This window comes from Petromyzon marinus, chromosome 13, assembly GCF_048934315.1.
Source record: "Petromyzon marinus isolate PM22_M1 ecotype Great Lakes invasive population chromosome 13, UKy_Petmar_22M1.pri1.0, whole genome shotgun sequence".
Taxonomy (NCBI): Eukaryota; Metazoa; Chordata; class Hyperoartia; order Petromyzontiformes; family Petromyzontidae; genus Petromyzon; species Petromyzon marinus.
In genome coordinates, this window is record NC_133679.1 from 6671167 (window position 1) to 6688035 (window position 16869).

A 16869-nucleotide genomic window follows, 5' to 3' on the forward strand; every position below is an offset into this window, starting at 1 on the left:
AATCTGTTTGCTCTTGCTGATCTAATGTGGGCCACAACATTGAAGCCTGCAGGCAACGGAAATTGTCAGCGTACCCTTAATGCACAGTTGTTGTGGCGAGGAGTGCCATCGGGGAATGTGGCGATGTGGGCCGCACATGTACGCATTGTTCTACGTAGAGCAATATGTCAGAACACGTGCATCATGTTGCGCAACTGAAGGCACTTAAAAATGTGTGCGACGTCGCAAGTGAATGTGTTTCATTGACACACATGCTGTTGATGTCAAGTGTTTTCAAACATTTCAATACGATCATCACAGCAGCTCTCTGATCCTTTAATAATTAAATTCACTCGTTTGTTGATAATTATTCCCAATAGAGATTGTCTTTACAAAACTACAATGTTTATATGTTAATAATTTGTGAAAACACAAACATTTTAAAGGGTGCTGTAAATTAAATTGTTTAATTACCATGTACACCACCTACAAAACGCCACGTATTGTTTGCATAATTGAAAAGGGTCACATTTCTATTAGGTTTAACAGCAAGTTAGCTGTAACATTTTATCTTTTATTCCATTAAAAGTAATGCAAAATCGAGCATTACATAAAAACATGCTAACACAGGCTGTTAAATTTACAACATTTAATGAAAATGGAAATCCTCTTTAATATAATATTAGCAGCTCTGAGTTACAAATCTTATTAAAGCATATGAATATTATTAACCGGACCAAATTCAAACAAAAAATAATTGAACACAATGGATTCCCATTATATTCAATTATCAGCGTAATATATTCAACGAAAAAAAAAATGAAAATTGCATGATTAGTTTTGCACAGAAAAAAATATATAGCACGAGGCAATTAATACACGTATATGATTAAAAAGGGCTAGAACAAAAAATACATTTGTAATGCTTACAAGTGTAACACACCACTCATACAAAATGTTGTAAAAAGTAGGCTAAATACACTTAGCTTATATTTTTTGTCAGAGGAAAATAAGCATCTTGCATACATGATATCGATTACAGATGATATTCCAGTCATGTGCATCATGTAAAACGTTTATAAATAACATCTGCGACTCATGTAGGTGTGCCATGCTCCATTGTAGACAACTACAGTAAGTTCACGTCTCACATCACCCAGCCCATTACGACAATTCGGAGGTGCTCATCTCCACCACACTGCCCGGTATTCAAGTACAATTCAGAAAATGCACGATGCCTGCTTACTTATGCAGTATCAGTGCACTTTGGGTTGTCCTGTGCAGGACTCTGGGCAGAGAGAACTGGACGCGAAGCAGTCGCCACATCCCTCCAGGAGCTCCCGGAGGAGTAGATTGGGCGCCGAGTGATTGGAAGGCGCTTGGTCTTCTCTCCTGACTCCCAGGCAGAGAACGGACGAACCGTTGGAGGTTGTTTGAGCGGCTGGAGGTGGGAGTCTCTGTTCACCCGGGAATGCGTCCCCTTCCACGGCAGCCTCTCCTTTGCCTCCACCGTGCCATAACAAACAGACGTCTTTTAGAATTCTGCAAATGATGTGCGTTGTATTACGGTAACGTTACCAACCGTGGCCTATTCTTGCCAGAAGTGGGAGTATCCACCCTTTACTCCAACACACGCGAGCTGCCGATTGACTAACTGCAGGTTACCCATTTATACAGGATAACCTACTGGACATCTGTGTGAAAAAAAGCTGTATAGCTCATTTAATTCCTCCAGTTGTAGCAAATATGTGATTATGACACTGCTCGGTGAACAGAGGCAGAGGAATTTAAGAAACTTGCCCGATTGTTTCAGCTGCCACATGGGCAGATAAAACCTGCGTACTCTGGATTGCAAACCCAATTGTGCTGTTACACCAAGGTCGTAGTATCCCGTGTGTTGAGTATATTGTCAGAACTTTGAATAGCCAACAAAACCCTTTGAAAGTCAACATATTAATAAAGTAAAATAATTAATCAAAGGTAATTAAAGAACTGCATCATGGGAAGGCCAATTAGAGCAATGGACATTGTTATGTTAATAGCGCTACCTCCTGGGTGAAGTCATACTGACAACAGATTGTTAGCATTTGACTAGGCTAAAACCAAGCTATTCTTCGGCAAGTATAAAAGCTTTCACAGTTCATGCAAAAAAACAACGTAATACATGTGCAAGCTTACGTATTCAAATAAGTTACATAAACAAAAACAGGAATAGGGGATGTTTATAGAGGAATCGGTTTTATGCACACCTTGTTAAGTAAGAAGTGGTTAATTGAGTACAACAAATGTGGGCTCCGATCTGGCAATTAATGACATAACTGGGTTTTCCACTATTATAATCTTCAGACTCATTTGATACTTTTCAATCATGATTTAGTTTGTTATCCTTTCCCTGTACCTCCGATTAACACGTTTGGCTACTACGGTGCGAAAGAAGTTCAACATACATGTATGGTATCCATACTCAATGTCTACGAATGGAAAACTCGGAATATTGTGTTGTCATTCAAGACTGTCCGTTTGTCAACTTCATTAACATGTCCGTTTTCCATCTGCACTTTGTGTAAAGTGTCACCTCTCACTCTAAGTTAGTCTTCCTTTACCATAACCCTGCCTCCGAGTTGACATAATTTTCCATGCCCTATCAGGCAACAGCGCCTGGAATAAAATGCAAAGCCAAATCCAAATTTTTTGCAACATAATCACAATTTGGTGTGTATGCAAATTGAATTAAGCATGTAGATAAAAAAGGTGACTCTACACAGTCATAAATCACTTTATAATATGACACTGTGATTTGAGAGAATTAGATATACTCAATGAAAACTAGACTATATAAAAAAATAAATACGAAAAGAGTAACCGCAGTTTAATACCAATTAATTTGGAAAGACAGTGACAGCTTACGGACCCAAATGAAACGCAGCTGCATTGTCTCAACAGGTAAGCGTTCTTACCAAGGGTGGCTGCATGTCTGAAGCCTTTGTTGAAAGTCCACGGCGGACACCTGGAGCTGCACTCTTGGATCTGGTGGTTGGTGGTGTCTCGTTGCCCTTGAGGGCTCTTGTGGTTGCAAGCAGCTGCTGAGGTAATCTTTCGCCGGCCAACCCTGCATATGTCCTACCTCCAACTTTCTCTCCGGTTGATGGTTGGCCCGGCAATGCAGTATCGTTGCGAGTGATCGCGGTGTTTGAATGATTCACGTGCTTACGCGAATCTTGCGACAGCACTGAGGTGTCTGCTTGAATTTGAAATGTTTCAGTCGAATTAAGTTTCTCTTCTGATTCAGTTTTATCTGTACAATCCAAATTAATGCCAGTTTTAAGAGAATTAATTGAACTGTCTTTAGATGTCTCATCATTCTCTATGAAAAAGCCAAAATCTGAAGAGTAATTCCTTAATGTCTTCTTTTCAGGCTCTTTGAGCATCTGTCAAAGAAAAAAAGATGTGAAGAGAACACTTAAGTTTAGCAATAATTATGTTAGAATGAACATATATTTGCATATAAACGTTCTAGTAATTTTACATCTTCAACATACAACTCATGTGTGAGTTCATGATATGTTGGGACATATGGAAGCCATTTGGAGTAGGAAATTTTTTTTTTAAGGAAATGCCCACAATTCACTAAATTACTTCAAATGGAGCAAAAGTGTACATGTCTTTTTTTAAGTAACATGACGTCAACTTTACAAGGGCTGCCCAAGATCATGCAATGTTCTGCAATATAAACCAAGAACAAACTGCACCGTGACGCATGCCATCACTTGCTTTGAATGTGGGGAGAAAAAAAAGTATTTTTCCGGGTGAGGAAGGTAAGGTGTTTTCCAGCAGTGTCACCTGACCATCACAAACAAATACTTACCAGGCTGTGAGTGAGAGGCAAGCCTTCTCGTTGCTTCACCTGCGTTTGTTTCGGTTCATATTCCACCACCTTGGAATTAAGCCACTCTAGGGGAAACATTACACATAATTGCATGACATTAACATTATGTTTATCCTATCACGAGTATATGTGCTGTATATCATTTAATGCCATTATTATAATGATGCCCGGATGAACCAAGAGTAATATGTATTCTTTGACAGTGCTTTCCATTGACATTCCATCTGTTCTGTTGCTAGGATGAACCAAGAGTAATATGTATTCTTTGACAGTGCTTTCCATTGACATTGCATCTGTTCTGTTGCTAAAATGTCAGATTGCTCTTGGGAATCCATCCTACTTCAAACATATATTATCGGAATCGGCAGACTCTCTCATAACATAAAACAATAAGAACTCTCTTTGTAGATAACACTGCAATGTCTAAAGCACAGCAGACGCAAATTTCAAAAAGAATTGCTTCATGCCGCATCTACCATTCATAACACGATCAAAAACAAAAAAATGGTACTAACCACAACAAAGATAAACCCTGCCCTGCAATTACATTGTAGACCGAGTTCTGTGTGGCAGATCCTGTAAATCTGAGATGCAGCAATGGTCTCAGCTTGACCGGAGAGAGATATTCTTATCATCGTGATCAGTGGTGAAGATGGCATGCTGAACCGCATTTTCCAGCAAAAGCGCCTTTGCTCCCTCCATACCTCCCTCCCGAACACTGCACCCACAAACCAGCCGCTTACCTGGCCATGCCAAGCACACCTGTGTCGGAAGGTAATACACACACACACACATACGGCACTCGATGCAACCGTGGTCACGAGGCGTTTGAGAGAAACGTCTCACCAGAAGGGCCCTCAGCCGTCAGTGCCACTGCGTGCCAGGAACCACAGGTCACCGCTCTCACGGGCCTCCCCGCCAGGTCGACTCGGCGCGCCACCCACTCTCGCCGCTCCGCTGGGCTCCCAGCGCCCATCACGTGGCTGCTCCTTCCCCACATGAACAGCTCGCCTTTGGCTAGAAAACAAGTTGCCTTAGTGTCACGTTGGTCTCGTGTTAGGTGCGCAGCACACTTTTATAAAAGTATAAAACTACAGCTCGATTCTAAATTCTGCTGGTGCTGCGAGAATTTTCTGTTGGAGGAAATTTAGCACTTTTTGAATTTCAGGTGTGGTTCAGAGGGCCTAGTGAACGATTATCAAATCATCAGTGATTATGAGAACGAACATATTTAATGCATATGATGTTAGTGATATCATGCATGGGCAATTGTTACAGACATTTATTTATATATTACTATATTTCGTGGATTGATTAATTACATTTCAACCCAGGTTGACGAAATTGAGCATTCATTTAATAACATGGTAATACAATGTAATACATTAAATCAAGTAGTAATTGAAATGGTTCATTGATGATAAAGGGTGTCCATGAAGTTATACAATTTTAAATTATTATAATTAGCCATTTGAGCCAGGTCTATAAAACTATACTGACACACACACACATTTGGTAGGGTGAAGATAATATTGTAAACATTTTATCCCTATAAACTTCCACATATCTGCCATGGTGTTGGCAATGCACATCGTATCAAAAAATGACAGTCCCACATGTTGTGCAACCTCTTCGATGGGATTTTTTCAAATTCTTCAAGCATGTACTGGTGAAGATCTCTAAGTTTTTCAGTAAAAAAAATGGGTTTTGCAGTAAAAAAATACAAAGTTACATGCATAAGAAACATGTTGCAAACATTGCCACCACACAGTTCAAACTGACATTTGTAATCCTATAATAAGGGATGATACCTTTATGGACATAGTGGATATTCCAGAACACACCAGAGAATAAGCTGATCCAATATAAATTGTGTAATAAATGGTGACTATATGGGATACTGAAATTTACATTGGAAGGGTTTTAACGGCTTTAGACGTGAGTGATAAGAATGCATATATGCACACAATATATATTTATTGTATAGTAAACTATGCATTCCTCCACTTTTTATATTGCTAAAAAAGATATTAAATAAAAATCAGACTCTTATGTCAGCATAGTATTAGGCTGCTGCATTTTTGTTGCATATATTCCTAAAACTTTTTTTGCCAGCTCTATAATTATATGTAAGCAGTTTACAATAATAAAAAATAAGGTTATCACTATACATGTTATGTACCACTATTCATGAGCCCAGGCAGGAGTTTTATGCATTTAAAATAATTAAAGTAAAGTGCAAAGACATTAGAATTGTATGCAGCCCAAAACTATTTTTGCAATTAATCCTTTGCATCCCAAGATCCAAAAAGCCAAGATAAATTAGAAGCATTAGGTAGATTATTGGAATGACTATATACTCTAATGGAATAGTTGCAAAGAGAGGAGCAAAATAAGGTGTGTTTCTATTGCTACTCTGTTGTAGCTAAAGTTCTTAAGTGGGTGGCATAAGAGAACCATTGAAACGCCATCAAATTGGCACTTAAAGGCTTGTTGTGTGAACTCCGTGCCTTTGCATTGCAATTATGTGTGGCTCCCTGTGTAAAGCTATGTGACATGCATACAAGCAGTGTGGAGCGATGCCAATTAACATCATTTGAAAGGGGATTAAAATCCCCATAGAGTCCTATAGGATTGAAATGGGAATGAAACAGCCCTGCCCTCACATAAAACATGTGTTAAGGGTGCAATCCACCACTGTGGTGCGTACTGAGTCACCCAAGCTTGACCAAATAAGCCTCATCAACGCTCTTGTTTTCAGCGATTGTTGTGTATTAATAAAACAGGGCAAGCTCGCCTAAAGATCATTGCACAGCTTGCTGGTGATGGAAAAAAATGGCTAATTTCTTCACGGTAAGGCTGCGTTGGTGGAACTCACACTGCATATAGAACTGCCGGGCAGTGATTCCTACAGGACTTGTTTTTCTTTAAATCTAGTAAATGTGCCAATTAAGTTATAACTTAACATAATGGGGGCAACCAGAGTACTTGCTGACTGCAAATACCACATGGATGACTCCTGCCTCCCTCCCCTCTACTGCCTCCCCATTTTCCTTTTGCCGTCCCTCCTTCTGCAACGCTTGGAAACCACCCGGAGTGTTTTGACCAACAAGTATTTTGGTCACGTGATCACTGTTGAAAATACTCTGCCCTAAGATTGTAATCAAATCCCAACAGTTGTGCATACGTCTAAATGTATTATTTAATTATTTAGTGGTTTTTTTTTTCTCTTTTTACATCGACTACGTGATGTGTATGATGTACTTCCATTTATAAGAAACCTTAAAGAATATTATCATGCAAACAACGTGCCTTATCTTTACAGTGCAATTGCCCACGTTATGACATTCAGGGTATCGGCTATATTCATACGATGCGACCCACGTCTGATTTACACACGATGCAGGAAACCGTGTAAGGTTATTGACGGATACTTGTATAGTGCATACAAGTCCATACAAGTGGAAAGCATAACTAACTACATTACACCTGTCCCTTCTTCACCCCTGCACAAATACTGCGGGATTAAGGGCTGTGTGTGTGAGACTCTGTGAAGCTGCCCACAGTGCTGACACACAGCTGTGATGGAGTTATGCATCGAGTGTTCCATTTTATGTAGAAGTGACACACGGCTGGAACCCATCACTCCCTCTGCCCCTGCCACGCAGAGAAGTGTAGAGTGGCATGAGTTGGGGCTGGGGGAGGCCGAGGGGTTGGAGGGAGATCATCACCAGTTACAGCAGCACTGTAGGCATCCCCAGCTGTGATTTGCACGGTCCGGCCATCCAGGGGAGGGCACGCCAGTCGCCGCGGCACAACTAAGAACGGCACCCGCTGACCGTGGCCCAGCTGTCCCTAGAGCCGCAAGAGATGGACGGAGACTTGAAGAACTGGGGACGCCGTGTGTCAATGTGGCTGGACATTCAACACCGAGTATCCAACATTAATTAGTTCAGTGAGCAGCTACATTGTGAGCCAGAACAGGCAAAGGCGCAGCCTTGCAATTGCTTGCTCACGCCACTGCTGGCGGGAAGGGCCTCCACTCGAGAAAGCCCTAGAGAGCCCCTCTGTAGGGTATTTGGCCTACTCTTCCACGCTTGAATGCCCCTCGATGAACAGAGGACATTGGAACTCTCGTTAATACATTCAAGGACCATTTTTCTTGTTGAGTAATAATTGCCATGAACAAAGCAAATGTGCATAACACTCATGAGAATAAATAAATAAATAAATCTAAACATTAAATTTACTCAATATAACTTTCAATGCTCTGAACTCGAAGTGTTATAGCACGCCGATTCACTTACCTAATGTTTGAATATTGCACCACAATATAAATGGTCTCTGTGCAGCCTTAATGCATTAAATTGAATACGTGATAATATACATATTAAAAGCATAGAATACTGTGCTTGTATAGCCAAATCGTGCTTACCTCTTGACCTGAGCCCCAGGAGTATACATTTCCATTGTCTGCAAAACAGACATATCTGGATTAAGCTTTGTCTTGCCAATACAAAAGCTTGACATTGTAACTACTGATTTAAAGCTTTCGTGACTGCAGGGATTCATATTATTGGTTCTTTATTATTTTATTGTTTCCCTTCTACGTGACTTTACCGAAAGAACCGAGAAAATATTGTCACTACTGTTAAGCAACGCAAAGTTAACTACCATAAACAGTATGTTAATTTACAAATGTAACAATGTTTACTTGAAGCTTTTACAGATGTGCAAAGTTAAAAAGGATCACATTCTCAAAATCGTTTCACGGGCTCTCTCATATCTATCGAGTATATATGTTTCCATACACTCTACAATATCATAATACATTGTAATCTTACAATTTATCATTTGCATTTATATAGATGCTGAATAGTGTCTGTAATAAATATATGTATGGTAAACTTGAACGTTTTGGTGAACAGATATTGTTCCAATACTCTTTTCAGCGACTGGATTTGCTCATAATTAATATTTTTTCATTGTGAATATTGCATGTCCGTGGCTTCTCTAGAAACTATTAGCCTCGTTAAATGTATTTATTTATTTTCGGAGAACATATTCATTTATTTGCATATATACAGTTTTTTGGTGAAAATAATCAAAGAGGGGTGTTATATATTCAGTATAATATTAATAATTATGTGATGCTGTTCACTGCCTGTCTATTTTAATAGGTGACTCACCCCATACGCACTCACACAACATGAATATGTATGGTCACAAAGGTCACTCTCCAGTCATTAATAATCCTGTCATCTTGCTGTATGAAAAAAGAGCTCACGCCTTAAAAAAAAAAGGGGTCACGGTGGAATTTACAGAAGACCGCGTGTATGGACAAGTGTCCAGAGCGTGGCACACACCCATTGGCAAATTAAAAGGGTGCCTGCCTTCCACTGGCCCGGTGCCATGGGCAGGCAGCGTATTGTCCTGGCACATTGGGGTGTTCAACTTCACATGGCAAAGCCAAGGCCCTCGCCGTAGGCTTTGGTTACAGGCCTGCAAACATTTATCATCTTTCTGGGCCACCGTGACAGCGATGCAGGAGGGGTCAGCCGATCCCGGCAGCTGTACGAGGCATGGCTAATGGTGGAGAGAGACGCGCCGTCCGTAACTAGATGCTAATGCATAATCCTATAAATTACCCGCACCTCTTTAGCAAAGTGCTCGCCTGTCTCCTCATGCGTGTGATTTGCACAATACGCCGAACGACTGACTGAAAAAATGAAACATTGTGATGCTAAATATTACTATCATCTATATCAAACACTCATCACCGAAACGGGCACACTTTATGGCGTTGCATTAGCTTTAGGTGAAAATTAAAATGCGTCAATAATTTACCTGAAACTGCATAAACAATAGCACCGTTATATATTGGGTGTGTGAGTAACCTTCACAAAGACAACAAAAATGTTTGCATCCTACAAGCTTGTTTTAAAAAGAATATATGCATTTTAAGTTCCAACCGATTTGATCAAAACCATTTTAAATTTGAACCATTCTTATGCAGCGTATAGCAAAATCTTTCGTAAGATTCCGTATAAATACAGCAGACATGCAAGGAAGATTAGGGTTAAAGGTGAAAAGCTTCAATATATTGCAGGAAGGGAGTGGACAGAAATAACTAGGGCCAGAATTGGAGTCGTGCAAACGCGATTCAGCGGGCTACAGGGAGGAAGCGTCCCTGGTTATTAAGATGTCAAAAGCCACGAGGAATAAAATTGAAATGTCAAGCGGAAGGTGCTGCAATATTTAGGGGCTTTTTGGCAGAAGGTGAAAAATCTTTCACAAAACCCAAATACGTTCTTGTCTGTGGTGCTGGACGTATTTGCTGTTTACAGTGCATCTCAACAGAATAATATATATAAAAACAAAGACAAAGATCCTCCATATAGCCTTTAACAGACTTTTGGGGCAAGTGATGTTAGTGAGCACCTATTATGGAGGTCGGCATGGCACACGAGGAGGTGGGTGGCTAACACCACGTCCGGCCGCCTTTGTCTCTTCAGTGCTGATGTTTACACACTGCATCAGGTGCTAATTTAAGGCTGATTCAACCTAGGGGAGACCCAGGACCAGTTTAGATATTCGTCATTGATGTTGGTCGTGAGCAGGAATCAAACTCGGGTGACCGGATTCGTAGTGCTGGTGTGCACTAACCACTACACCGGTCCCCACATATACATATATAAAACAAACAAAACAAAGATACCCCATATAGCCTTTACAGACTGTTGGGAGAAGTGCTGTTAGCTAGCACCTATGAAGACCAGGCCATACCGGCCTTCATAGGTGGTGATTCGCGACGATAAATTGAGTGTATACATCCATTTAACCAGCTTGCTGTGTTTCTTCTATAGTTTAAAACCTCCCTCTATTCAGCAATCAGCGACGGCATGAAAAAAAAACTCCACTTTTAGCGCAAAGAAGCTCACACAGCTCTATCTGCAAATACATCTGTAAATATTTACTAGCAAACAAACCAACACCACATGACGCAAGAGCACCAGAACATGTCACTCGAGTCCGTTTAGCTCTGCTAAAGCTGCAGGAACTTAATCGGAGCCAGCCAGTCAGCCGGGTGATGTAAAGGTCAATTTCATGGCTGATTTCAGCGTACATAAATATACACAGGTCATTTCAAGTTTACCGAGTTCATCAAAGTAGTTTGTCCTTTTTCGATCGTGTTTTGGAAGCCTCCCAGTGTCTCCAATGATCTCACATTTATGTCGAGCAGTCAAGAGATGTTTTGAAATAATATATTTTAGAATAGGCTGTCTCATAAGCATTTCATTGACAATGTTGTAAGATGATACAGAGTACTCAATTATCCATTGATAAATGCAGCATATAAACGTAAATGAGTCAACAAAACAAAGTTATGTTATACACATTTTTAAACAATTGCTAAACAAGGGGCATTTATATTATTAGCCAAAACCACTACTTTATCAATCCAATATCCCTTTTATCACGTGGTGTGTCAATCAAGAACTACTGAGAAGAGAAAAAGGACACAGCTTGCATTTGCGAGCTCATCCATACATTGCCATGTTCTGCCCTTGTTGGTAGAGTTAATCCAGTCTTTTGGGTCCACTTATGTGTGGCAGAACAGCTCAACCACTGGCCAGTGCATTTTAGGGCATTGGTGCTAACGTTTTATCAGCCTATGGCATGTGTTCCACAAGTCACTGAGCTCTTTAATATACTGTTGGAAATACAGCATGAACATGGTAACAAGAAAAACTTGCACTCATGCATATTCGTGTTATAGCAAACCGATAAACACTTGATTAAGAACGTGCAACTGGTTTTCTGCTTTGGGGCACAGTGGCGACATAGTGATTCGTGCACTAAACTGAGTTCTATTCTCCACTGTGACTCATGTCAGTGGTGTGTGCTCTCTAAACCGGCACTGGGCCCCCACCTTCACTAACCCATGGACCAGCGTGGTTAAATATGGTCAAACAACCCAATGACTAACACAGCATGTGGAGGGAGGCCTTTGAGCAACAGTAGATACACAAAGGACTGTAAATAGTCAGTTATTAATTATCCTTATAAAATAAAAATAGTAAAATAATTAAACACATTAATAGTTAGGAGCGAGAGGCTTGTAGTGAGGCCCCTTCCCAATTAGCCTTTTTGAAAAGGCCCAATAGTGTATTTGGCACAGCTGCCCATCGCAACGTGAATGATGTGATATCGTTCCAAAGAAATGGCCATCATGCAAAGGCAATTAAAACTAAATTCCAAACTTCAACAATCGCCGCGAACTAAACAACGTGACATAAGTAATGTGTATTTCCTTTACATATATCTAGGACTCTTTTTGCAAATGCAATAAATATAACGGGAATGCATATCACCTGAATAAATAAGCAACTTAATTGGAATTTCCAACTTTTTGCAAATTACAAATGTACATTTTACTACCAGCAGATGATAATGAGTATAAAGCAATATAATATTCTTAAATATTGATGTAGAACGTGTTACTATCAATTAATCAATGCAGCGATTAAGAACAAAGATAATCATATGCTGGAGTTTTCAACTCTAAAACTCTAAAATAGACTTGAAGTGGTATAATAAATGGAGACATTAGGTCACACGAGCAATATTTTACAACAACACAAAAATCCATGTTTTCAAGAAGATGAGTAATATTGATGAGCTCCGGTGTAATCATCACACTCCGGACACTCGACCACACCGTGATGGAGAGGGGGAGAAACTGACCTGTCATGGCCAGACTGTGGGCGCCCCCTCCTGCAACAGCCATCACTTTGCCACAGCGCTCCATCATCATGGTCTCGGGGTTTAGCAGGTCCTGAGTCAAACAGCCGCATGCGCGTCCATACCCCCACGCATACAGCCTTCCACTCGCTGTTAGCACAACAGAGGATTAAAAATATATATATACTTGAAATAATATTGTAAACAGTGCTGTGAGGTACCAACATGTCCAGAAGCAATGCTTAACTCATCCGTGATCAAAGGATGAGATAGGCGCCAAAGTGGAGAGATGTTAACTACCTTGCCTGGTGTATAAGGTGTCGTGGGTTCGATTCCGACCCTAATGCCTGCTGTATATTTGGAGTTTGCATGACTTTATCCCCGTGGTCGCGTGGATTTTTCTCTGGGTCCTTCACATTTCTCCGAGTCCTACACGGGTTTTCCCTCCACATTTACAAACGTGCATTTACAGTATTTGGCTGCTATAAAATGTCCACGTGAAAAGCCACTTTCTTGGGCTACGATTTATTTTTGGCCAGGTTGCTTCTGAAAAAAAGAGCTGGAAAGCTCAATGGGCCTTACCTGGTAAAATGCAAATAGTTTTAGTAGTATTTTATTATTTCAAGATAAAGGTGCAGCCCTGCAATCTTTTGCTCGCACCACCGCGGGCAGAAGGGCCACAACTGGAGGGAGTTCTAGACAGCCCCTCTAAAAGGTATTTTGGCCTTCTCTTCCACATTGGCCAGGCATCTTGGAAGATATATTCAAATAAAAATTGGTTTCATTTGACTTATATAACACTATTTCACAGACATCTTATCCAGCTCAACACATATTCTCTATGCGAACACTGAACAAAAATATCATTTGAATAATTCATGTGATAATATTCACACGGATAAAGTCGCAATGGTCTTATTTAAGTGATATAACATGGTAATGTTTGGATCTATCTCTTTGAATATGGAGACAATTCAAAAGAGTATCTCGATATGAGGAAAATCTCCCAAGGAAGAAATGCGCAACACTCGTCCAAATGAATTGTATTCTTCAATATTACTGTTAGCACCGAATCAAGGCTGTAGGTTTCTGAGAAAAGGAAAGAAAACACTTCTCAGCTGGGTAAGGGCCATTCACCAAATCACCTACTTCTTACCAGTTATATTACATGACAGGGTGGGTGAAAAACTGATAGTTTAAAGAACTCGTCAGTGTGTTGAGTTTCAGCTCGAATACAACAGCCTCATAATTGGTGAACGTCAAGAAATTGATGGTATGAGCCTCAGCCGAATATATGATGTTGAGGCTTTGTCGGCTTGTAAGGTTGGAGTCCAAGAGGAGGTTGATATCCTGTGTGAATGTGTGACCTCACGGCAAGTGACCTTGCAGGTCAACAAATGCCTTGAAGTGGAGCACTCGTGGTGACTGCCGGAAGCATGTAATCATGGCTGTTTAAGTCCCCTATGACTGAGAATGGTGACAAACCAGAGGGTAATTCAGATGTATCGTGAAATTTACTTGAAATATCTACCACTGTTTTTATATATTTTATTATATATATAGAAATAATGCCTGTGAAGCATCAATCCGTCTTCCAGTGTGTGTAAATGTAAGGATAAATGTATAGATTGGAAGTGTATATTCTGACATTGTTTTCAATTACCCTTTCTGACATTTAACACTACAGTACATTAACTGTCATCGTCATCAGTACCAATTGTCTATCCACTGTTAGATGAAGGGCTCCCCCACATAATTGCCATTCATCGCGTTCTTGTGATTACACTATCCATCTTGCTCATGAGTGCACATGAACTAATCTCAAGGTTCCATCTCCTCGGTGATTGTCCCCTCTGGCATGTTCCTCAATTGTGGCTGCTATTCCATTATTAGCCTTGTCCTTCACCCTTCCATGCAATGTGCATTGTCCAAGCCCACCGCTAACTTGAAAGTCAACGCGATGTCTCAAATAGGTGCGCTGTTATGTGATACTTGTGTTATGTCTTCTCAGCGTAATTCTCAGCATGCGCATCTTCCACGCTCCTCTGTGTACTTTAACGCTTTTATTCCACTTTCTTTGTCAGTTTCCGATCCATATTTCATATCAGGAAAATGTTTAATCGTTAAAAGCGTTCTTCTTTTGGCACACTGCTAAGTTTTCACTTTCAATTTCGGTTTGCTCAATGACCCCAACCTGTTTTTGCTTGCCTCTTTACGTAATCAGTTTTAACCAAATCCATCTTCAATGAGTGCTATAGGTATAAGTATGCCATTGGGTTTTCCATTCCATTTGCATCCCACCCCCAATGTTCTTCTCATGTGTAACCTTTTTCACTCATTCTTCTTGAGCCCATTTTCATAGCCGTATTTGTCAATTAATTCTATAATCTCCTACACTTAATTGCTATGGGTTGTTATAATGAATATATTACCATTTCTGTTAATGCCTTAATTTTTACAATACAATTTAAAAAAATATCCTAATGTTGTGAAAGCAATTGGTGATATACACACATCTTTGCCTGACTTCTTTTATGAGTTGTATTTAGTTACTTTCTGCATGCAGTTTTAGAGTAGCTGTTCCACCTCTATAAATGGTTTTGATCATTCAGATATTTTGTCTAAGGCCTTTTTATCGCGAAAGCGTGGGTGATTTAGTCAAACGCCGAGAAAAGTCAGAAACTGATGCCGATAATCTTATTGATGGAATAGAATGCTGATATTATAAAATATGAGTAATAATGTTTAGCCTTTTGTCTATGTACTATTGACGTCCCCACACTGTATTGGCTATGGGGGTTATTTGCTCACACATCATCGCGCTGGTTATTGCGGGTCGGTGAAGGGAGAGCGGAATTGGCTTTTGACGTCGTTCACAATTGACGTTTGCTGTGGCTCGGAATGTAACTCATGTCGCCGGGTTCATAGTGCAGTGCACTTTCCGCTGTTCCGCAGCACCACCGTCTGTGCATACCTCCTCACGCAACAGAAATGTAGGCTTATTCACTGAACAACAGGAAACGTGTACGTCTAAAGTCTATAAATTAATAAAAAAAAGTAATTCATTGCTCATCATCTGTGCAGTGGCACTTGCTCAAGAGTGATGAAACGAGTGTGTGGAGGTGTGGGCGGGGGGGGTATGGAAAACTAACTTCCCTTTGTTCACGGTGTGCAATAGTGACACGTTCCAAGGGAAGAAACAAAACATTGAAAGGGTAAGGCTACATTGTACCTTGCGGTCCTACAGTCACTCTATTTCAAACTGAAGCCAACATTGCCCCCTACTGATGCGTTTCTTGCTATTTCACTGCAACGGAAATAATACCATGTTGTCAAATGCAAAAGCGCTCGAGATTCACCGATATTGTCATTATATGCTTTTGTCATTTTTTGGTTTACATGAAATAAAGACAATATAAATGTATTTATTTAGATTTTTCAGGCCTTCGTTAATCTACTGCTGGATGGAATGAGGCCCTCACCACGCTATGTCAGTCACAACAGTTGTTTGGACCATACCTCACCAAGCTAGCCAGCCAAAGGGGCCGAGGACATGTTCAGATATCACGCCCCTGGTAGTAACTATGGCTATGACTCGAACATAGGGTGCCAGGTTCGTAGTGTAGCATGGGACCACTGCACTTACACTCCACCAGAAATATGATATCACAACTTTCAGAAAGCTCCTGTAACTACTGGGTTCTAGAGAACTCAATTTGGCAGCCGTATCCATCATACATAAATGACGTAATAACTACAAATCACACTTTTCTTTCAATATCAATTCATGGCCTATTTCAGGTTATAGCGCAGTCACAACAACTGTTTCAATGCAAACGATTGTTTTACGTAAAATTATGTAATATTAGTGACATTCTGCTCTATAATGGTATCATGGTAGCCTGGTATAAAAGGCATGTGAAATCATTTCATATAAAAAAAAAATCACTACCCATTGAAGTTTTCTTCAAAACAGTCGTTAGTCGGATTATATAACGCTTACTTAGTGGCTCAGTCTTGTTTGTGTGAGTGCGTGTTCTAAACAAGATGATGCATGATGGCAGCCCTAAGTATGCCATTATTTTTTCCAGAATAAAAAAAGCTTCAACCAAGGCTCTTTACAGATGCCACGGCTGCCGACCGACCACCTCTGACTCATTTTAGCCCCCCACAATTTCCACCTCGCTCCCCCATCCTGACAGCAACAAAGACAAAGATCCCCCGTATAGCCTCAACAGGCTGTAGGGGCAAGTGCTGTT

General features: G+C 40.4%; 1 protein-coding gene across 4 annotated transcripts in view; it reads right to left on the reverse strand.

Annotated features, from left to right (window-relative positions):
* Positions 1 to 427: 427 nt before the first annotated feature.
* LOC116941905 (uncharacterized) overlaps positions 428 to 16869 on the reverse strand; it is a 37216-nt gene continuing 20774 nt past the window's right edge. For 3 of the 4 annotated variants that reach the window (XM_032953240.2, XM_032953236.2, XM_032953237.2), the window contains 7 exons: positions 12614 to 12760; positions 8301 to 8338; positions 7597 to 7720; positions 4712 to 4882; positions 3845 to 3930; positions 2937 to 3407; positions 428 to 1483 (listed from right to left, as the gene is read on the reverse strand). In XM_032953240.2, coding sequence (XP_032809131.2) covers positions 1226 to 1483; positions 2937 to 3407; positions 3845 to 3930; positions 4712 to 4882; positions 7597 to 7720; positions 8301 to 8338; positions 12614 to 12760 — 1295 coding nt within the window. In that variant the 3' untranslated portion in view covers positions 428 to 1225. Of the gene's footprint in view, positions 1522 to 2936; positions 3408 to 3844; positions 3931 to 4711; positions 4883 to 7596; positions 7721 to 8300; positions 8339 to 12613; positions 12761 to 16869 lie in introns of all 4 variants that reach the window. The other variant, XM_032953239.2, reaches the window with a different exon arrangement.